Here is a 22773-nt window from a genome sequence, read left to right on the forward strand (position 1 = left end):
TCACCATAATTTGCTCTTTTAAATTTACTGCAAATTTAAACCTACCAGCATGAGAAAACGCTCCCAAATCCTACACCCCGAGTGAGCTGCAGAGAAAGAGAAGAAAACATGAGAACACAAGAAATAGGAGCAGGAGTAGGCCATACGACCCCTCGAGCCTGCTCCGCCATTCAATATGATCATGGCTGATATTCAACCTCAACTCCACTTTCCCGCCCGATCCCCATATCCATTGATTCCCGTAGTGTCCAAAAATCTATCTATCTCAGCCTTGAATATGCTCAACGACTGAGCATCCACAGCCCTCTGGGGTAGAGAATTTCAAAGATTCACAATCCTCTCAGTGAAGAAATTTTTCCTCATCTCAGTCCTAAATAGTCAACACCTTATCTTGAGACTATGACCCCTCGTTCTAAACTCTCCAGCCAGGGGAAACAGCCTCTCAACATCTATCCTGTCAAGCCCTCCAAGAATTCCATACGTTTCAATGAGATCACCTCCCATTCTTCCAAACTCCATAGAATATAGGCCCATTCTACTCAATCTCTGCTCATAGGACAACCCTCTCATCCCAGGAATCAATCTAGTAAAAAGAGGATAAGGAGGAGAAATACTAGCATATTTTGCACTGGGCCATCCCCTGCAGCGTATAAGGTGGATGTAGCTTTCCTTGTTTAACCATGTTTCTGTTTTTTGGCGTGAGAGGACACCTCAGTTGACCGATGATCTCACTCGGCGATTTGACCAGTGTTAACAGCCCTCCTAATGTCGTTCTGTTATCCTCGGACCTCAATAATTGGATTGAAGCCGAGCCGGGAGATCTGAGCGCTGTGTGAAGGTCAATGCAAGCGCACCTCATTTCCATAACAGCACTCGGTACAAAGGCTGATCTGGTAACACAACTCCTACCTGGTCATTGAAGGACGCCATTTCAGTCAAAGAAGATCAGCTCTTATCTCAGTATGGCAGCTCTAAATTGATAGGCAAGACTATGTTCAACAATTTCTTTGAGGCATCAAGTAACAGAAGACTTCTGCACTTGTCAAGTGCAAATTAAATTACTGGATCTTGTTTTTGGGAGGCCCCAAGGAACTTTGTAAAGTCTCTCTCCATGTGAGCAGCTCTTTGTGAAGTTTGGGAATTGCTGTGAAGAATTTTGTTAGCTTGCTGTAAATGTTAAGTGCACGTTTTGTTTGTCTGGCTTCCAAACTGGCTGGACACAGCCAGTACTTACCAACGATTTAGAAACCACTTTGCTGGCAGGTTTGGGTAGTCAAGTCGAACCCAGGCCAACAAAAACAAAATGGATGCCAGCACGGACAGTGGCAACGTTTATATTACTGCTCTGGTGCTGCTGCCACGTTTCTCGATGATAACGACCTCTTTTTAAGGTTGACTGCAGTGCCTCCATAGTCAGCAGTGAGACTTCATTCACCTGTCTCTCCTCAATCAGAGGCAGCCACTATGGAGAGGGTGGAGACAGGGAAATATCTATTCACACAGGACAGACAAGAGTTGCAAACTCCTACAGTGGCTCAGTTGGCAAAGTCAGGGGGTAACTGAGCCATACAGACAAGAGACCTCTCTCATTTGATGCCCAGTCTGCACTGAACGAGCTGGCAGCAGCTGAAGAACCAACAGTGATACTTAATTTTCCATCAGAGCCCCCGGATCAGCGAACAGAAAATCAGACTGGGTTCCTGATCCTGATCGTGATCCAGTGACTCTCCACTGCAAAGTGTTAATAGGCTGACTGTGGTGCACCCTGCAGTTGAATAGCCTGCCAACACTCACCAGCAATGTACGCACAACTTGCCTTTATCTAGCACCTTTAACATAGAAAAGCGTCCCAAGATGTTTCATAGAGGCCTAATCAGGCCGAGATCTTAGGAGGGATGATCAAAAGCTTGGTCAAAGAGATGGGTTTTGAGGAGGGTCTTTAAGGAGAGTTAGTTGAAGAGATAGAGGGGTTTAGGAAGGGAATTCCAGAGCATGGGGTCTACGCAGCCGAAGGCACGCCGTCACTAATGGGGCGAAGGGAAGGGTTAATGCACAAGAGGGCAGAGTCGAAGGAAAGGAGAGTCTTTGGTGGGGCATTGTAAGGCTGGAGGAGATTACAGCGATAAGGAAGGGTGAGGGTATGGAGGGATTTAAAAATGAGAGTTTTAAATGTGGGGGACCGGGAGCCATTGTAGGTCAGTGAGAACGGGCCGATGGATGAGCAGGACTTGATATAGGTTACGATATGGGCAGCAGAGTTTTGGATGAGCTGAAGTTTACAGAGAGCGGACGTGAGTAATGGCCACCTGGGCAAGGTACTAGAGGGTGACTGCGGCCATGGAACCGTACCCCAGTCGAGAAGTCGGCAAAGTTAGAGAGCAAAGATATCCAATTAAAAATGTTTTTAGGCAACAACCACACTAGAGAATCAGAGGAAGGGTTTAACCAGGGCTGCTCTCACACACATCCCAACTGCCATCTTCACAAGAGCATTAGCAGAGGCCGAGAACAGCTCTTCTGCCCCATCAATGATGGTGCACATCTCCACAATATCCCAGTAAAGTGATGAGAAGATAGTTAAAACAGTTGTATCTACTTCCAGACAAAATCTGGGCTTAGGCCGTAACCCTGTGTAGACTGATGAGATAGGGTCAGAGGTGACGCTAAACTGCTATCATTTTTATAATTTAATAAATCATTATTAATGATGAAACCTCCAGGTACATGTCCAACCAGAGTTGGCAACCCCATTGGCAACAGAGGCATGAATAGCTCAGGAATAGTCTGTCATAAGGAAATACTTAAAAAACACTTGTTAAATTTTCTGCGGTAAATTGACTTTGCTAGCAGCGAAAAACCTACAGCGATACAGCAGTAGTGAAGTGCCCGTTAGTCTGCGTGGAAAGCAGTCAGAAAGGCTAATGGAATGCTGGCCTTTATATTTAGAGGAACAGAATACAAGGTGATAGAAATTATGCTACAGCTTTACAAAGCCCTGGTTAAACCATACCTGGAGTACTGTGTTCAGTTCTGCGCACCTTAGGATATATTGGCCTTGGAGGGAGTGCAGCGTAGATTCACTAGAATGATACCTGGACTCCAAGGGTTAAATTACGAAGCGTAATTACACAAACTAAGGTTGTAGTCCCTGGAATTGAGAAGTTTTTAAGATATTAAGGGGAACTGATAGGGTAGTTAGAGAGAAACTGTTTTTGCTGATTGGGGAGTCTAGAACTAGGGGACATAGTCTAAAAATTAGAGCCAGGACTTTCAGGAGTGAAGTTAGGAAACACTTCTACACGCAAAGGGTGGTATAAGTTTGGAACTCTTTTCGATAAACAGCAGTTGATGCTAGCTCAATTGTTAATTTTAAATCTGAGATAGATAGATTTTTATTAACCAAAGGTATTAAGGGATATGGGGATAAGGAGTTAGGATACAGATCAGCCATGGTCGCGTAGAATGGCGGAACAGGCTCACAGGGCTAAATGACCTACTCCTGTTCCTATGTTCCTATGTGCATGCTCATGACTTCCATCAATTCAATCTCTCCTGCAGTCAGGTGTGCAGCACTCAAAACAAACTTTCTCAATTTATCTTCACTAAATTGCCATTTACCATTGGAGACAACTAGCTCTGTGAGACATTGCTGCCGACTGTGGAGCCTGCGTGTGCCTAATTATGTTCAGTGTGTAAAGTTCATAGTAAGCTGACTGTTCAAACAAGGAGAGCTGCTACGTCAGGCTCGTTATTGTCGACTCCCTGTGATTCTGGCCTTGCTAGAGGAGCTCGAGGACGAGATCTGCCGAGAGCAACTCAGGTGAGGAACGGAACTGTAAATATTTGGGACAAAATATCTGGGCAGTTAGAGAAACGACCCTGCTGTCAGATGGCACCAACAGCGAGGCTGTGGCTGACTGAATAAAGAGAGGGGGGCTAGAGCCGGAAGGAAGTATGAGCACAGAGTTTCTTTATATGATGAATCTTACTTTGCGTTCAGCAAGGTGAAGGAGGTGTTAGTTCTGAGGAATGGAAAACGTTGAATTTAGAAGATTGAGGGGTGACTTAATTGAAGTTTTCAAGATATTAAGGGGAACTGATAGGGTAGATAGAGAGAAACTACTTCCACTGGTTGGGGAGTCTAGGTCTAGGGGACATAGCCTACAAATTAGAGCCAGGTCTTTCAGGAGTGAAGTTAGGAAACACTTCTACACGCAAAGGGTGGTAGGAGTTCGGAATTCTCTTCCGCAAATGGCAGTTGATGCTAGCTCAATTGTTAATTTTAAATTTGAGATTAATAGATTTTTATTAACCAAAGGTATTAAGGGATATGGGGCTAAGGTGAGTATATGGAGTTAGATCACAAATCAGCCATGATCTAATTTAATGACGGAACAGGCTTGAGGGGCTAAGTGGCCTACTTCTGTTCCTATGTTCCCTCGTTCCATTTCGGACTCCCTGGGGCGTGAAATTGATCTTCCGCAGATGTGTGAAACGGGCAACAGCGAATCAGCAGCCCACTTTACACCGTGCCCGATTTTCTTTTTCGTTGAAGTCAAGACCAGTCTAACTGAAGACCAATTTTAGTGAAGTTGGTTGAGGGTTAAATATTGGCCAGGACACTGGGGAGAACACCTTTGCGCTTCTTCGAAATAGTGCCGTGGGATCTTTTACATCCACCCGAGAGGGCAGACCTCGGTGTAACATCTCATCCGAAAGACGGCATCTCCGAAAGTGCAGCACTCCCTCAGTACTGCACTGGAGTGTCAGCCTAGATTATGTGTTCAAGTCTCCGGAGGGAGACTTGAACACACAATCTTCTGATTCAGAGTTGAGAGTGCTATCAGCAGTGGGAAATCTTCAATATGAGATGGATTGAGTACAAAATAAATATATTCCTACAAGGTAAAAGGAATATAGAATATGTTGTAGGGAGGTAAAAAGGGAGAATCGAAGAACTAAAAAAGAACGTGAGAGAGGGTGCTAGATCATATAAAAGGAAACAGTAAGGGTTTTTCTAATCATATAAAAAGTAAATGAATAGTTAAAGGGTAGGACTTCTCAGGGATGAAGCAGGAAATCTAACCGTGGAGTAGGAAACAATGGTTGAGATATTAAATAAATATTTTTCATCGGTTTTTAGAACTGATGGTGAAAGGGAAGCTGTAGATGTTCTAGAGGAGGATATGGAACAATTGTTAGAGATCAGACAACGATTTCAAAAATATTAAAAAGCAAAATTAAATAATTGAACAATCTGAAATCACCAGGGGAACAAACTTGCTACTTGTCAATGTTCTGGATTGTTCCACATGTAAAGGTAAATAATCATTTATTCACCAAATTGTCATTATAAACTCCCCCAGTTTCAGAAGGACATTTTTTAAGAGAGAGAGGTAGAGGGGAGAGAGAGAGGGAGGTGGGGAGTGCGGGTAGGGGGGGCGGGGGGGGGAAGAGAGTGTGAATGTGTCAGCTGGGTGTTTGACACACACAGGGAAATGCATCATCATTTCTCCAAACCAAGTCACATGAAATGGGTTTTTGTTTACCTGCTATGACGTGCACACACTCTCCCTTTAGAGAGATACTTTGCACTTGACTCCTTCCAACGAACTTGGGTGAAGTCTTTGGGACCATCCCCCATGTGTGCGCAGTAGTAGGGCATGTTAATTCTAGTCAGGTGATACGTATCAATTTGGGGACTTATATCCATTTACATGAGAGCTTATTTAGGTTGTGGGGTGTGTGATGTGGAGCTCTGTGGAAGCAACTGAAGACCAGGCTCTTGTATTCTATCCTTCATCACCTGGCTATCCAATTTATAACAAGGTAGGTCTTTAACCAGCTAAAACCATGCTGGTTGCTAGAGAGCGCTGGTAAGCTTGCCACTGCGAGGACCTCCTTACCCATTAGTGGATTGGCTTGCAAGGTTATCTGTAAGAGTGGGAAGAATCACAAGTCCCATTGGAAGATGTACACCTCCAGACTGCATTAATGACCCAGGCTGACTGGTTGATTATCAGCAGTGCCCTTGAGTACTGAGAGCAGATTGGTTCAGGCATTAGATTACCGAGTCTGCCAGAGAGGACTGGCTCGATTCCAGTCTCTCACTGCCAGTGGGGTCTCATGTCAGTGCCAACTTGACCCCATTTAAGAAAGAAGGAAAGACAGACAGACCTACATTTTATATAACATCTTTCACATCTTCAGGACACCTCAAAGCGCTTTACAGCCAATTACGTACTTTTAAAGTGTAGTCACTGTTGTAATGTAGGAAATGCGGTACCCAATTTGCGCACAGCAAGGTCCCACAAACAGCAATGAGATACGTGACCAGATAATCTGTTTTAGGTTCAAGTGTTTTGCAACTCTTGTGCAGGCCAAGAGCCACTAGATTCCCATTAAACAAGTCGCTAAGCGTGGGTTTGAGCCCTGGCGAGGCAGACAACAGATAATGGTGGCTCGTCACAAGCGGCACAACGCGTGTAAATAGTGAGCGGTGACGGAAACTGGCAGGTAGGCACACACACAGACTGGTCCTGCGGTGACTTAAAACAGTTTAATGTAAATCCAAGACAGTGTGTGATTACATTTCCACACATATACAATATGCATATGTGAGTGTATATATTCTGATTAGGAGATAAGCAGATTCACCTTGGAGACCGAAAAAATGATCAACAACCAGTGAACTACAAGCTAAACAGTTCACAACAATAGACCCCTTCTCTCCCCACAGTTAGTAGTAACAGTTAAAATAACTATATACTCTATATTTTTTTTCATTAAAATCCTCTTTAAATTTACAATGCTTCTAATATTAGTTTCAAGATGAGACCATAAAATTTCCACTCGTCCCTCCTACAACTGAAACAGTTAAGTGTGAGCTCACAACATCATTAAAAAAAAACACAAGCGTTTAGTAGCTACGACTGAGTTTCTGGCTGAATTTTGTTTTTTTAAAACACTCTACAATTCGGTAAAATAAACATTCTCGTAACCATACCTAGAATATGGGGACAAATATATAAGTTTCTACATTGTACATATATTCCTACAACATCTCACTCCTCCCCCCCCCCCCACCCCCGCCTTTAAAAGACAACATATCACAGAGCAAAATAGACAGTCCACAAAGAAAAACATAGAGTGACACTTTGATACACAAACCTACAGAGAGTTTAATGCAGATTACCAGGGCTTGGCACTGAGCGAGGATGAGATGGAATTCTGAGTTCAAAAAAACCCAAAGATATCTTCGAGAGGGGAGGTCCAACTTGCAGCACAGCTACTGGAGGTGCGGACTGTCCAACGGTTTGTGTGAACGCAATAAATGTGCCCTGTACTGACCATTGAGATTCCCTTTTTTCCCCCTTCTCCCCTCTTCTCTCAATTCAATCTGAAGTGAGATTCCTGGAAAGTCACATCAGTGAGGGGTGGGGTGGTGGGGGGGGGATCGTCCCAGACACCGGGACCGGAAGGCTTTTAATTCCAAACAGCCATTGGTTTGGAAAGTCAAAATGGTGACCCACCATGGACTAGATCTCATCTTGTCAGGTACAGCAAAAATCAAACCCGTGTAACAATTGGGAGGGAAGAATTCTTGGGTGTTTACCAGGTCATCAAGGCTAATGAATGAAGATTTTTGTGACAGGAGATTGGATCTGTGCAGTGTGACTTATTCACCGTTCTTACTTTCCGTTCGCATCTTTTCCCGATTCTGTCCTTGGTTGGTAGGGTGGCAAATTCCAGCCTGTGGTTGGTTATCTCCCAAGCAGCCATGGACGTCGCTCCTTGATCGACTGGCCAGCTGTGCTGTAGCAGTGTGGGTAGGGCAGGTCAGGGCAAGGCAGTGTGTGCAGGGTAGGGCAGGACAGAGCAGTGAAAGTAGGGCAGGTCAGTGTGGGCAGGGCAGGGCAAGGCAGTGTTGGCAGGGCAGGGCAGTGTCGGCAGAGCAGGGTGGTGTGGGCAGGGCAATATGGGCAGGACAGCGCAGGGTAGGGCACTGTGTGCAGGGTAGGGCAGCGAACTTCCCTACCTACCTCTCAGCAGTTTTGCCCCTGTAATCTGGCCAAGGTTGGTCAGGTCATTCCCTGCAGGACGATTGTGTGTGAACACAAGCAGGGACCGAGATTCAGACTCAGTTCTCCTCACCAGGAGTCCAACCCTGGATCACTTTACATGACTAGGATTCCCTACAGTGCTTGAAACATTGAGTTGTTTGATGGAATTCCCTAACCAACAGGTTGTACAGGTGGAGAGTTGACTGAATTATTTTTTTGTAAAAAAAAATTGCCTTAAATAAAAGTATCAAATCATAGACTTTTTAAAACTTTCTCTCACTCGGAAGCGTCTTAAATGCAATTATAATATATACCAACTACATCACAAACCACTGTAGCCCTTGTTATTCCTTCTTGTGAATCGCGCACAATGCTATTATCCTACATCAAAGACATCGCAACCTCAACCCTTCTCCAACCCCATCACCGGACTCCTTCATACTGCCTTTTAAATTCCCCGCACCTCTCCCTCTCAGCGCAGTTGCAACTGTACAAGTTACCAACGTCACTTTTCCTTCCAATTCAAAGCTGGAGTTGGTATGTATTATAGAAAGCAGACCAAGTGCCACAGAGTGAGCTTAAAACGTTTGTTAAATTTCTCTGGTACCCTCCTCTGATAGCTCAGTGAGTTCAGTCAGGGAACGGGAAGGTCCAAGATCCGTGCTGAGTAAGGTGATTTCAGCTGGACTAATGTTAGGGGTGCTAAAGTTGGGCCTATTTGGTCCCTGTGGCTAATCAGTATCCAGCGGTTTCCACTCGGGTGTCCAAACGCCCTCGGGTGTCCTGCCCACACTCAGCATCGAGATTCACATGTGAAGATTGGCCACTTGAGCAAGGCATCACGTAGAACCGCACGGCAGCAAGGAATCAGGATAGATAGGGAGGGGAGAAGAGAGAACTGACAATTTTTATGGCGTAATAGCCACTCCATCAGAGTGTCTCCATTGTATCCATCCACAATGATGTATTTGAGGGCACCTTGTTTTTGAGGCTTAAAGAAAAACAACCTGCTGACAATGCAGCACTAAATCATCCATTGTTTCTTTTTTTTAAATCTTGTTTTGGTTGGTTTAGTCTGTGTAACAAAAAGATCACCCATGAAATTAGCATCAGCACCTGAATATGCTCCAGCCCACAGAAAGAACCATAACAACTGCACAATAATTTCTGCAACCTAGCAGCTAAAAAATAAATTCTGAAATGTAGTGTGTATAGATCAAATGCACCCAAAAAATAAAATTACAGACAGGTTTCCGGCAATGCTGGAGTCTCTTTAGACCCAGTTCCACTATACTTGCCAACCCTCACAAAGAATATGCGACATGGGTGCAACAAGTGGAGCGTGGGGGGGTGGGCGGGGAGGGGGAATGAGGGGGTATAACCCGCAAATATTTTTTGGTGCTGGTTCCCCCCCCCCCCCCCCGCCTCTAAATCCCAGATTTGCCCAGATGCTTCTCTCAGGGTTGCCAACTCTGATTGGACATATTCCTGGAGATTTTCTCACATGACCTCCCACAACCTCACGGGTCAACAGATTATTTTCCCCCATCTCCCAATATTTTTAGATCTAAAAGAAATTTTAAAAAACACACCATTTTTTAACGCCCCTATGATTTTTCTCCTGGGTTGCTCGCAGTAGTGTTTGGGAGATTAATCTTTAATTCCTGGAGACTCCAGGACAATCCTGGAGAGTTGGCAACCCTATGCTTCTCACATCCACCTCCCATAACTCGTTACATGTGATAGCATCTCCAATATGGGCCCATTTCTGTTTAACAGAGTAAACTCCCCAATGCCGTGCTCAAAGGGGGCCTGCATCGGAGAGTCGTGGCCAGTGTTGTAGCTCTGTCTCTGCACCGCACTTGGCATCAGTAAATTGGCTCTGTTTTCTGGTGTGTGTTTTAAACCCGTCCTCTTTAAGAGCCATGCGCTCTCTTGCCAATGTACATTGAAGGGCTTCCGAGATAAAGGCACTTTTAGCCAAATTGTTAAGATGCTCAAAAACGCATCTTCGCCTTAGCATTTTAATCGATCAACAAGCTTAAAGGTGGCCAGTTAATTTTAAGCACCCAAACTGCAGCGAGCAGCAAGGTACCTAAAGAAGGAGGTATGGTGGAACAAAGTCAGGCATCAAAGGGACTTGAGGCCACCCAGAAACTCCAGCCACGCACAGTTCTCCAATAAAACACTTACGTACTTGTAATTAGTTAATCCTCTCAAAGTCAACACTGACCCCCCCTCACCCCAACCCTGCACCCACCCAACGGTTTCAGGGGGTGGGGGAGAGGGGCTTCGTGTTGGCGTTGAGTTGACTAATGCTTCCATCTCAATACACCATTAAAAGGTACATGTATATATGCACTAAACAGAATAAAAATTGATTCCTGTGTGAGTTAAGACCTAAGCCGTGCAGACAGCTCACTTTTCCTTGCAATCAGTAGATTTTCGTGCCCCTTCCCTTCCTGGATTTAATGATTAGGAACAATTTTTTTTTCCTCTTTTTTTTATATATAAATATATGAATATACATACAGAACAGATACGGACTCACTCGAATGTTTAAATACATCAAAATAGCAGCAATGCCAGTAACCGTTAGAACCTTTAAGAAATTCCCACCCAAAGAAAAAAAAATAAAGTTGGGAAGCAAGAGTTAGTTACACATGAAGAGGAACAAGTTCCGGCTCCCTCCTCCTAACAAGGTAAAGAAAGCTTCACGAAAGAGCCTGGCAGTCAAGGGGCAGCAAAGCACACATAATCCAATAAAATGTGGTTTCTTTGGTGACAAGAGCCATTTTTTTTGTGTGTGTGTGTGATTTATTCCTCCCTCCACACCCTCACCCACACCCACAACCGACTCTCTCCTCGACTGGGTTGCAGCTGGTACAAGTACAAGGCCCGGCCTTCAGAACACACAGCGACCGCGGGTGTCATTATATAATAATCCAGCCCGTGGGAATGTTCCAGTGCAGTTATTCCAGGACCAGCCATTGAACCCGACTTAAAAGAGCTGACACAGCTTACGTCGACCTTTAACAACCCAACAACCACTCGATTACAGCAATCTCTCTGTGTGGAAAATGCAATCACCACATCTTCAACTTTCTACCAGTTACCTGCGCTAGATCAGTGTTGTCCAATTCGTTAGCCACTAGCCACATGTGGCAAATTGGGAATCTAGATGTGGCTAATTGCATTAAAAAAAGAGTAATAGGTACCATCGTTGGGCATATGATCTCAATACTCATGTCTGCATGGCGTGTGCATGTGAACTTTAACCTTTTTATGCCTTTGCTGGTAAACGGTAAGACGAAAAGCAGTGTGTTTTTTTGATAGTTGTGAGTGCTTAACGTCCTTGGTTACTGAATGGTGGTAGATGTTTGTTAAGTAAATATGTACACGTGAAGTACATTTACCTGAATTGTGTGAGTGTGTGTATTAAAATTTGTGCATGTGACTTAACCTGGGTGGCTATAGCCAGACCTGTGGCTAGTCAGTGATTTCCATTGGACAACACTGCTCTAAAAAGAAACAAACACAGCACAGCTTGAAACAAACAGGCAGAGAAAGAAATGAAATGGTTCCCACTAAAACGTGCGGAGCTGGTTGTCTACAGAAAGAAAACGAATGAACTGAGTGAAAAAAAATGAACACTAATTCAAAAAGTTTAAAACAGCAGCTAAACGTGAAGACTAACTATCACACTGACAAGGGAAAATTGAAATGTTTTTTTCAAAAATGCTAGTCACAAATCTGTGCAGTGATCAAGGAAATTCTGCTCATTATCATTACTATCTGCTTTTAAAACATTCATTATCCTTAAAAAATATTTCAAGGAGATGACGCCTAACTTGCCTGTGACTTCACACCACTTAAAAAGATTCCTGCACTTTGTTTCGTTTCTCAACCTGCCTTTTTTCCCCCTCACACATGATGCTTGTCACCACCAGGTGGCAATCAAACTCACAGTACAGAAGTGTCATGGGAATCCAGGGCCAGTCAGAATCACTGGTACTGTAGTAGGTCCTTTCTTAAAACTGTCTGTTCCACTCCTCTCATGCCTCTGCTGGTTAGGTCAGTGTGCCGCTGAGCTGCACAGCCCGCGAAAGTCCCAGTTCCGATCCATGGTCTGTGCTGAACTCAGCTGCGGTGACAGTAGGGGGCAGCTGATCTTGGGTCAGCGAGGTGGGGAGAGCAGAATTCCCCATCCCCTCCGGCCAGATCTCTCCTGGTCACCATCCAGCGCGTCCTGTGGGAAGTGAGCATGTGCAGACAGGATTGGGCTCAGCTGTGGTTACCCCTGGGGAGGAACAGCCGACTGACCTTCGCCCTCAAGGCTCCAGCAGGGTACCACAAATGAGCATCTTTGGGAAAGGGAAGAAAATAGGACAGGAGAAGGCCATTCAGCCCCTTGAGTCTGTTCTGCCATTTAATTAAATCAGGGCTGATCTGCATCTCAAGTCCAAGGAACTGGGAGGGGAGGGGAGAAAATTGGCAGAAAAAAGTGTCCTGTTTGTGTGCGGGACAACATGTTATCATGTGATACATGGTCGGCAGGAAACAGTCCAATCTTGAGTCTCCGTAAGCGAGCGATGCTCTAAAGTAGAGACGGCGGCTCTTGCTCGTTTAATTGAAAAAGGCAGGCAATATTAAGATGAGACTTGGGTGCAGTCACGGAGGAAACATTTTCTTCCGAGAAAAAAACAGAAGCAGAGTGTTTTGGTAGACTGAAGTCGACTTGTTTTTGAAGGCGGCACCGGAATGGGCCAACTGCCCTGACACTCTGTGAGGTTGGGCTTTTTGTTCATTCCGATTTTCTTCCACCTCAACCCTCACCCCCCAGGTTCTGAAAGTGCTGACTCTTGCTGAGACAATGGTTCCACTGGGACCAGCAGATCTCCAGTGCCTATCCCGAGCAGCCATTATCCATATGTGAGCCTAGATAGTGACTGCTGGCTGGCTAGTCAATCACAATCCAGCCCGATCTTGCCCTCATACAACATTCCCCCCCGCCCAACCCCACCAACACACCCACACAGGAACTCTGGTTAACTCTTCCCGTCCATAGGCCAAGGCATTGAGGCTAGCTGGAGCACTCGAGTCTGAGGGCACGAGGGACCATGAACCCAGGAGCTAGCTGGTCACTGCACTCGCATTCTCCTCGGACACCTCAAAGCAGGTCGAGCATCCCCTTGAATCTCACGAAGAGTTAAGCGCAGCCTGTCCATTTTCATAGCCAATCGTGAGGCAAATTTCAGCTGGCTGAATCCGCAATTTGTGAACACATTCGAACTGCACTGCAAGGTTATTCACTGTGAAGACAGACCAGACTGTCTCCATCCATCACAGTACAGTCGCTGTCAGTGTTTGAAATAATGCACCCGCACCCCATATATTCCAATTACCATCGAATATTTGGAGCCACTGCAGCTCCATATGGCCTTCTTTCACTTCTTTTGTCTTTCAATTTTATCCCCTCCCACTGGTGCACACCTCTTGACAAGACCAGGGGCGCTGTAATGCCTTCCATGGTTGAATTGCCTGCCAACACTAACTTGTCCAGGGAAAGTAAATTCAAGGGCAATTGGCACCTTTGAGGAGGGAAACTGAGGGTTATCAGAGTTATTGATGGCACGGCTTGATATTGCTTTCAGAGAGGTGGGTGTTGCTTAAATTGGGGAATCAATTGGGCAGGCCGAGGGGAGGGGGAAGAGGTCTATGATACAATAATCATACGCAGACTCTTGCTGGACTGGGCTTGATGAGTCAAATGGCACTTTATTGCTTCAGACTTTACTTTCTTCTGCCTACACCGGCTGGGCACTCGGGCAAGGGAACGGGGAGCTGCCAACACCTGTGGAGCTGCAGCCGCGAGATGGGACAGGGCAAGGAAACTCGGAGACCGCGTATTCCCCCCCCCCCCCCCACCCCCACGGTCTTATAGTCAGTCCTTCCTGTCACCTGGGAGCGTCACGCCCAAGAGTCGCCTCAGTGTTAACTCCACCTCCGTTAGATCTGTCGAAAACCTGGAGGAACTCTCACCCTTTTCTGTAAGGCACTACAAGGGAATATGTTCGAAACCAAAGACGACAGGAAGCTCTGTGCTGAAGAAACCACAGACAGCAAGATCAGCACACACACACACACACACACACACACAGAGTGGAGCTCAGGACAGTCACAACTAACATGCCTTAAGAACAGAGCTAGGTTGAATCATGGTTGTGCAATCACGAGTAATATCTATTGGTATCATATCATTGAATGAAGCTTTCCTCGTCTCTCTACATTCTAAAGGGGGCCCTGGCAACCTCGACCTTCACAAGGAGGGTTTTATTTAAGAAAGGAAGAGCAGCTCTTTTTGTTTTTTAAAAAAAATTAAAAGAAACTAAAATTGGGAAAGTCAACAACTATAGTACATTTACTGAACTTCATCGATAAAACTTTGACCAAACTTTCAGAGTAGCTTCCAGGGTCCCACAGTCGCAGGTCCTTAAAAATATTTCAGCGATTAAGTATCTCCCACCGATCCTTTGCTTGACTTCCCTTCGAAGGTCATCGTCACTGGCCAGAGGTGAATTGTCAGGCTTTCAAATGAAAAGTTGGTGAAAAGTTTTATTTTAATAAACTTCTCATTCCGTGACTTAGCACTCTTCCTCCTAGCTCGTTTCTCAAGAACCTTCTCAAGTGCGAGATGTATTGTTGCTTGTTTTAATTCAATTCAACGTTTTGTTGATCTCCAGTCTTAAAGGTAGGGGTACTGGTTTACCTTGGTTGGGCTCAGTGGGTATCCGGTGTAGACGGCTGAGGCTGGTGAAGCATTGATGTATGTCTGGTGGGCAAACTGGGCTTGGTACTGACTTGGGTGGATGGTGGGAGACGGCAGTACCCTCGGCCCCATGCCAACGGGCACTTGGTGGACTATCCCTCCTGGATGGGTGGCGTAGGCGTGCCTAGCAGAGCCCTGCGATGCCACGAGGTGAGCCACCGTGCCCGTGGGCCCCAGGGCGGCAGGCGTGGCGTAGGTGTATAGATGAGGCTGCCCCGGTAGATGAGCCGCCGCCAGATGAGGATGCATGGTGGTGTGCGAAGGACTACGGTGTGGGAAGGAGTAGGGGGCCTGTGCGATGGTCGGTGTGATGTACGCCTGCTGCCTTCGATGTCCGTGGTTCCCACTCCGCTCCTGGATGCCTGTCACATGTTGCTGAGCCTAAAGGGCAAACACATTGTTAACTGAGGTAGAAGGCAAGACATCGAATGACCGAACAAGATCAGCTCCAGAAACATTTCTATTATATTTCAATCACTTTCCTTTCCCCCTGATAACACCGATTTGAGGGATCCCAGTCACACTCGATCCTCTCCTCACAACTGGAGGGATCCCAGTCACACTCGATCCTCTCCTCACAACTGGAGGGATCCCAGCCACACTCGATCCTCTCCTCACAACTGGAGGGATCCCAGCCACACTCGATCCTCTCCTCACAACTGGAGGGATCCCAGCCACACTCGATCCTGTCCTCACAACTGGAGGGATCCCAGCCACACTCGATCCTCTCCTCACAACTGGAGGGATCCCAGCCACACTCGATCCTCTCCTCACAACTGGAGAGATCCCAGCCACACTTCATCAGGAGCGCATGGACTGAGATCAGGAGCGAGCGGGCAGCGATCAGGAATGAGCGGACAGAGATCAGGAGCGAGTGTACAGTGATCAGGAGCGAGCGGACAGTGATCAGGAGCGAGCGGACAGAGATCAGGAGCGAGTGTACAGTGATCAGGAGCGAGCGGACTGAGGTCAGGAGCGAGCGGACAGTGATCAGGAGCGAGTGGACAGTGATCAGGAGCGAGCGGACTGAGGTCAGGAGCGAGCGGACTGAGGTCAGGAGCGAGCGGACTGAGGTCAGGAGCAAGCGGACAGTGATCAGGAGCGAGCGGACTGAGGTCAGGAGCGAGCGGACTGAGGTCAGGAGCGAGCGGACAGTGATCAGGTGCGAGCGGACAGTGATCAGGAGCGAGCGGTCAGTGATCAGGTGCGAGCGGACAGTGATCAGGAGCGAGCGGACTGAGGTCAGGAGCGAGCGGACTGAGGTCAGGAGCGAGCGGACTGAGGTCAGGAGTGAGCGGACTGAGGTCAGGAGCAAGCGGACAGTGATCAGGAGCGAGCGGACTGAGGTCAGGAGCGAGCGGACAGTGATCAGGAGCGAGCGGACAGTGATCAGGAGCGAGCGGACTGAGGTCAGGAGCGAGCGGACAGTGATCAGGAGCGAGCGGACTGAGGTCAGGAGCGAGCGGACAGTGATCAGGAGCGAGCGGACAGTGATCAGGAGCGAGCGGACTGAGGTCAGGAGCGAGCGGACAGTGATCAGGAGCGAGCGGACTGAGGTCAGGAGCGAGCGGACTGAGGTCAGGAGCGAGCGGACTGAGATCAGGAGCGAGCGGACTGAGGTCAGGAGCGAGCGGACAGTGATCAGGAGCGAGCGGTCAGTGATCAGGTGCGAGCGGAGTGAGGTCAGGAGCGAGCGGACAGTGATCAGGAGCGAGCGGACAGTGATCAGGAGCGAGCGGACTGAGGTCAGGAGCGAGCGGACTGAGGTCAGGAGCGAGCGGACTGAGGTCAGGAGCGAGCGGTCAGTGATCAGGTGCGAGCGGAGTGAGGTCAGGAGCGAGCGGACAGTGATCAGGTGCGAGCGGACTGAGGTCAGGAGCGAGCGGACTGAGGTCAGGAGCGAGCGGACTGAGGTCAGGAGCGAGCGGACAGTGATCAGGAGCGAGCGGACAGTGATCAGGAGCGAGCGGTCAGTGATCAGGTGCAAGCGGACAGTGATCAGGTGCGAGCGGACAGTGATCAGGAGCGAGCGGACTGAGGTCAAGAGCGAGCGGACAGTGATCAGGAGCGAGCGGACTGAGGTCAAGAGCGAGCGGACAGTGATCAGGAGCGAGCGGTCAGTGATCAGGTGCGAGCGGACAATGATCAGGAGCGAGCGGTCAGTGATCAGGTGCGAGCGGACAGTTATCAGGTGCGAGTGGACAGTGATCAGGAGCGAGCGGACTGAGGTCAGAAGCGAGCGGACTGAGGTCAAGAGCGAGCGGACAGTGATCAGGAGCGAGCGGACAGTTATCAGGAGCGAGCGGACAGTGATCAGGTGCGAGCGGACAGTGATCAGGAGCGAGCGGACAGTGATCAGGAGCGAGCGGACAGTGATCAGGAGCGAGCGGACAGTGATCAGGAGCGAGCGGACAGTGATCAGGAGCGAGCGGACTGAGGTCAGGAGCGAGCGGACAGTGATCAGGAGCGAGCGGACAGTGATCAGGAGCGAGCGGACAGTGATCAGGAGCGAGCGGACTGAGGTCAGGAGCGAGCGGACAGTGATCAGGAGCGAGCGGACAGTGATCAGGAGCGAGCGGACAGTGATCAGGAGCGAGCGGACTGAGGTCAGGAGTGAGCCGACAGTGATCAGGAGCGAGCGGACTGAGGTCAGGAGCGAGCGGACAGTGATCAGGAGCGAGCGGACAGTGATCAGGAGCGAGCGGAAAGTGATCAGGAGCGAGCGGACTGAGGTCAGGAGCGAGCGGACAGTGATCAGGAGCGAGCGGACAGTGATCAGGAGCGAGCGGACAGTGATCAGGAGCGAGCGGACAGTGATCAGGAGCGAGCGGACTGAGGTCAGGAGCGAGCGGACAGTGATCAGGTGCGAGCGGACAGTGATCAGGAGCGAGCGGACTGAGGTCAGGAGCGAGCGGACTGAGGTCAGGTGCGAGCGGACAGTGATCAGGTGCGAGCGGACAGTGATCAGGTGCGAGCGGACAGTGATCAGGTGCGAGCGGACAGTGATCAGGAGCGAGCGGACAGTGATCAGGAGCGAGCGGACTGAGGTCAGGAGCGAGCAGACAGTGATCAGGAGCGAGCGGACAGTGATCAGGAGCGAGCGGACTGAGGTCAGGAGCGAGCGGACTGAGGTCAGGAGCGAGCAGACAGTGATCAGGAGCGAGCGGACAGTGATCAGGAGTGAGCGGACTGAGGTCAGGAGCGAGCGGACAGTGATCAGGAGCGAGCGGACAGTGATCAGGAGCGAGCGGACAGTGATCAGGAGCGAGCGGACTGAGGTCAGGAGCGAGCCGACAGTGATCAGGAGCGAGCGGACTGAGGTCAGGAGCGAGCGGACAGTGATCAGGAGCGAGCGGACAGTGATCAGGAGCGAGCGGACAGTGATCAGGAGCGAGCGGACTGAGGTCAGGAGCGAGCGGACAGTGATCAGGAGCGAGCGGACAGTGATCAGGAGCGAGCGGACAGTGATCAGGAGCGAGCGGACAGTGATCAGGAGCGAGCGGACTGAGGTCAGGAGCGAGCGGACAGTGATCAGGTGCGAGCGGACAGTGATCAGGAGCGAGCGGACTGAGGTCAGGAGCGAGCGGACAGTGATCAGGTGCGAGCGGACAGTGATCAGGTGCGAGCGGACAGTGATCAGGTGCGAGCGGACAGTGATCAGGAGCGAGCGGACAGTGATCAGGTGCGAGCGGACAGTGATCAGGTGCGAGCGGACAGTGATCAGGAGCGAGCGGACTGAGGTCAGGAGCGAGCGGACTGAGGTCAGGAGCGAGCGGTCAGTGATCAGGTGCGAGCGGAGTGAGGTCAGGAGCGAGCGGACAGTGATCAGGAGCGAGCGGACTGAGGTCAGGAGCGAGCGGACTGAGGTCAGGAGCGAGCGGACAGTGATCAGGAGCGAGCGGACAGTGATCAGGTGCGAGCGGACTGAGGTCAGGAGCGAGCGGACTGAGGTCAGGAGCGAGCGGACTGAGGTCAGGAGCGAGTGGACAGTGATCAGGTGCGAGTGGACAGTGATCAAGTGCAAGCGGACTGAGGTCAGGAGCGAGCGGACTGAGGTCAGGAGCGAGCGGACTGAGGTCAGGAGCGAGCGGACTGAGGTCAGGAGCGAGTGGACAGTGATCAAGTGCAAGCGGACTGAGGTCACGAGCGAGCGGACTGAGGTCAAGAGCGAGCGGACTGAGGTCAAGAGCGAGCGGACTGAGGTCAAGAGCGAGCGGACAGTTATCAGGTGCAAGCGGACAGTGATCAGGAGCGAGCGGACTGAGGTCAGGAGCGAGCGGACAGTGATCAGGAGCGAGCGGACAGTGATCAGGAGCGAGCGGACAGTGATCAGGAGCGAGCGGACAGTGATCAGGTGCAAGCGGACAGTGATCAGGAGCGAGCGGACTGAGGTCAGGAGCGAGCGGACAGTGATCAGGAGCGAGCGGACAGTGATCAGGAGCGAGCGGACAGTGATCAGGAGCGAGCGGACAGTGATCAGGAGCGAGCGGACAGTGATCAGGAGCGAGCGGACAGTGATCAGGAGCGAGCGGACAGTGATCAGGTGCGAGCGGACAGTGATCAGGTGCGAGCGGACTGAGGTCAGGAGCGAGCGGACAGTGATCAGTAGCGAGCGGACTGAGGTCAGGTGCGAGCGGACTGAGGTCAAGAGCGAGCGGACTGAGGTCAAGAGCGAGCGGACAGTGATCAGGAGCGAGCGGACAGTGATCAGGAGCGAGCGGACTGAGGTCAAGAGCGAGCGGACTGAGGTCAAGAGCGAGCGGACAGTGATCAGGAGCGAGCGGACAGTGATCAGGAGCGAGCGGACAGTGATCAGGTGCGAGCGGACAGTGATCAGGAGCGAGCGGACAGTGATCAGGAGCGAGTGAAGTGAGGTCAGGAGCGAGCGGACAGTGATCAGGAGCGAGCGGACAGTGATCAGGAGCGAGCGGACAGTGATCAGGTGCGAGCGGACAGTGATCAGGTGCGAGCGGACAGTGATCAGGAGCGAGCGGACAGTGATCAGGTGCGAGCGGACAGTGATCAGGTGCGAGCGGACAGTGATCAGGAGCGAGCGGACAGTGATCAGGAGCGAGCGGACAGTGATCAGGAGCGAGCGGACAGTGATCAGGAGCGAGCGGACAGTGATCAGGAGCGAGCGGACAGTGATCAGGAGCGAGCGGAGTGAGGTCAGGAGCGAGCGGACAGTGATCAGGTGCGAGCGGACAGTGATCAGGTGCGAGCGGACAGTGATCAGGAGCGAGCGGACAGTGATCAGGTGCGAGCGGACTGAGGTCAGGAGCGAGCGGACAGTGATCAGGAGCGAGCGGACAGTGATCAGGAGCGAGCGGACTGAGGTCAGGAGCGAGCGGACAGTGATCAGGTGCAAGCGGACAGTGATCAGGAGCGAGCGGTCAGTGATCAGGTGCAAGCGGACAGTGATCAGGAGCGAGCGGACAGTGATCAGGAGCGAGCGGACTGAGGTCAGGAGCGAGCGGACAGTGATCAGGAGCGAGCGGACAGTGATCAGGAGCGAGCGGACAGTGATCAGGTGCAAGCGGACTGAGGTCAGGAGCGAGCGGACAGTGATCAGGTGCAAGCGGACAGTGATCAGGTGCGAGCGGACAGTGATCAGGAGCGAGCGGACTGAGGTCAGGAGCGAGCGGACAGTGATCAGGAGCGAGCGGACAGTGATCAGGAGCGAGCGGACAGTGATCAGGTGCAAGCGGACAGTGATCAGGAGCGAGCGGACAGTGATCAGGAGCGAGCGGTCAGTGAACAGGAGCGAGCGGTCAGTGATCAGGTGCAAGCGGACAGTGATCAGGTGCGAGCGGACTGAGGTCAGGAGCGAGCGGACAGTGATCAGGTGCGAGCGGACAGTGATCAGGTGCGAGCGGACAGTGATCAGGTGCGAGCGGACAGTGATCAGGTGCTAGCGGACTGAGGTCAGGAGCGAGCGGACAGTGATCAGGAGCGAGCGGACTGAGGTCAGGAGCGAGCGGTCAGTGATCAGGTGCGAGCGGACTGAGGTCAGGAGCGAGCGGACAGTGATCAGGAGCGAGCGGACAGTGATCAGGAGCGAGCGGACAGTGATCAGGAGCGAGCGGACAGTGATCAGGAGCGAGCGGTCAGTGATCAGGTGCGAGCGGACTGAGGTCAGGAGCGAGCGGACTGAGGTCAGGAGCGAGCGGACTGAGGTCAGGAGCGAGCGGACAGTGATCAGGTGCGAGCGGTCAGTGATCAGGTGCGAGCGGACTGAGGTCAGGAGCGAGCGGACTGAGATCAGGAGCGAGCGGACTGAGGTCAGGAGCGAGCGGACTGAGGTCAGGAGCGAGCGGACAGTGATCAGGAGCGAGCGGACTGAGGTCAGGAGCGAGCGGACAGTGATCAGGAGCGAGCGGACTGAGGTCAGGAGCGAGCGGACAGTGATCAGGAGCGAGCGGACAGTGATCAGGAGCGAGCGGACTGAGATCAGGTGCGAGCGGACTGAGGTCAGGAGCGAGCGGACAGTGATCAGGTGCGAGCGGACTGAGGTCAGGTGCGAGCGGACTGAGGTCAGGAGCGAGCGGACAGTGATCAGGAGCGAGCGGACTGAGGTCAGGAGCGAGCGGACAGTGATCAGGAGCGAGTGGACTGAGGTCAGGAGCGAGCGGACAGTGATCAGGAGCGAGCGGACAGTGATCAGGTGCGAGCGGACTGAGGTCAGGAGCGAGCGGACAGTGATCAGGAGCGAGCGGACTGAGGTCAGAAGCGAGCGGACTGAGGTCAGAAGCGAGCGGACAGTGATCAGGTGCGAGCGGACTGAGGTCAGGAGCGAGCGGACAGTGATCAGGAGCGAGCGGACAGTGATCAGGAGCGAGCGGACAGTGATCAGGAGCGAGCGGACAGTGATCAGGAGCGAGCGGACTGAGGTCAGAAGCGAGCGGACTGAGGTCAGAAGCGAGCGGACTGAGGTCAGGAGCGAGCGGAGTGAGGTCAGAAGCAAGCGGACTGAGGTCAGGAGCGAGCGGACTGAGGTCAGGAGCGAGCGGACAGTGATCAGGAGCGAAGGGACTGAGAACAGGAGCGAGTGGACTGAGATCAGGAGCTGGGGAAGGGAAAACGGAAGTGGGTTGGACTATCAGAGTAACGAGGTCTTGCTGCAATTATATAGGGCTCTGGTGAGACCACACCTGGAGTACTGTGTACAGTTTTGGTCTCCTCACCTAAGGAAGGATATACTTGCCTTAAAGGGGGTGCAACGAAGGTTCACTAGATTGATTCCTGGGATGAGAGGGTTGTCCTATGAGGAAAGATTGAGTAGAATGGACCTATATTCTCTGGATTTTAGAAGAATGAGAGGTGATCTCATTGAAACGTATAAAATTCTTAGAGGTCTTGACAGGGTAGCTGCTGAGAGGTTGTTTCCCCTGACCGGAGAGTCGAGAACTTGGGGTCATAGTCCACAGATAAGAGGTCAGCCATTTAGGACCGAGATGAGGAAGAATTTCTTCACTCAGAGGGTTGTGAATGTTTTTTTTTATTCGTTCATGGGATGTGGGCATCGCGGGCGAGGCCAACATTTATTGTCCATCTCTAATTGCCCTTGAGAAGGTGGTGGTGAGCCGCCTTCTTGAACCGCTGCAGTCCGTGTGGTGAAGGTTCTCCCACAGTCCTGTTGGGAAGGGAGTTCCAGGATTTTGACCCAGCGACAATGAAGGAACGGCGATATATTTCCAAGTCGGGATGGTGTGTGACTTGGAGGGAAACGTGCAGGTGATGTTGCTCCCATGTACCTGCTGCCCTTGTCCTTCTAGATGGTAGAGGTCACAGGTTTGGGAGGTGCTGTCGAAGAAGCCTTGGCGAGTTGCTGCAGTGCATCCTGTGGATGGTACACACTGCAGCCACTGTGCGCCGGTGGTG

At 50.6% G+C, this 22773-nt stretch overlaps 1 protein-coding gene across 4 annotated transcripts in view; it reads right to left on the reverse strand.

Annotated features, from left to right (window-relative positions):
* Positions 1-14470: 14470 nt before the first annotated feature.
* Positions 14471-22773, reverse strand: part of hipk2 (homeodomain interacting protein kinase 2) — a 219832-nt gene continuing 211529 nt past the window's right edge. For all 4 annotated transcript variants that reach the window (XM_067999916.1, XM_067999915.1, XM_067999914.1 and 1 more), the window contains exon 15: positions 14471-15273. In XM_067999916.1, the coding sequence (XP_067856017.1) occupies positions 14809-15273 (465 nt within the window). In that variant the 3' untranslated portion in view covers positions 14471-14808. The remainder of the gene's footprint in view (positions 15274-22773) is intronic.

The sequence above is a fragment of the Heptranchias perlo genome, chromosome 18 (genome assembly GCF_035084215.1).
Source record: "Heptranchias perlo isolate sHepPer1 chromosome 18, sHepPer1.hap1, whole genome shotgun sequence".
Taxonomy (NCBI): domain Eukaryota; kingdom Metazoa; phylum Chordata; class Chondrichthyes; order Hexanchiformes; family Hexanchidae; genus Heptranchias; species Heptranchias perlo.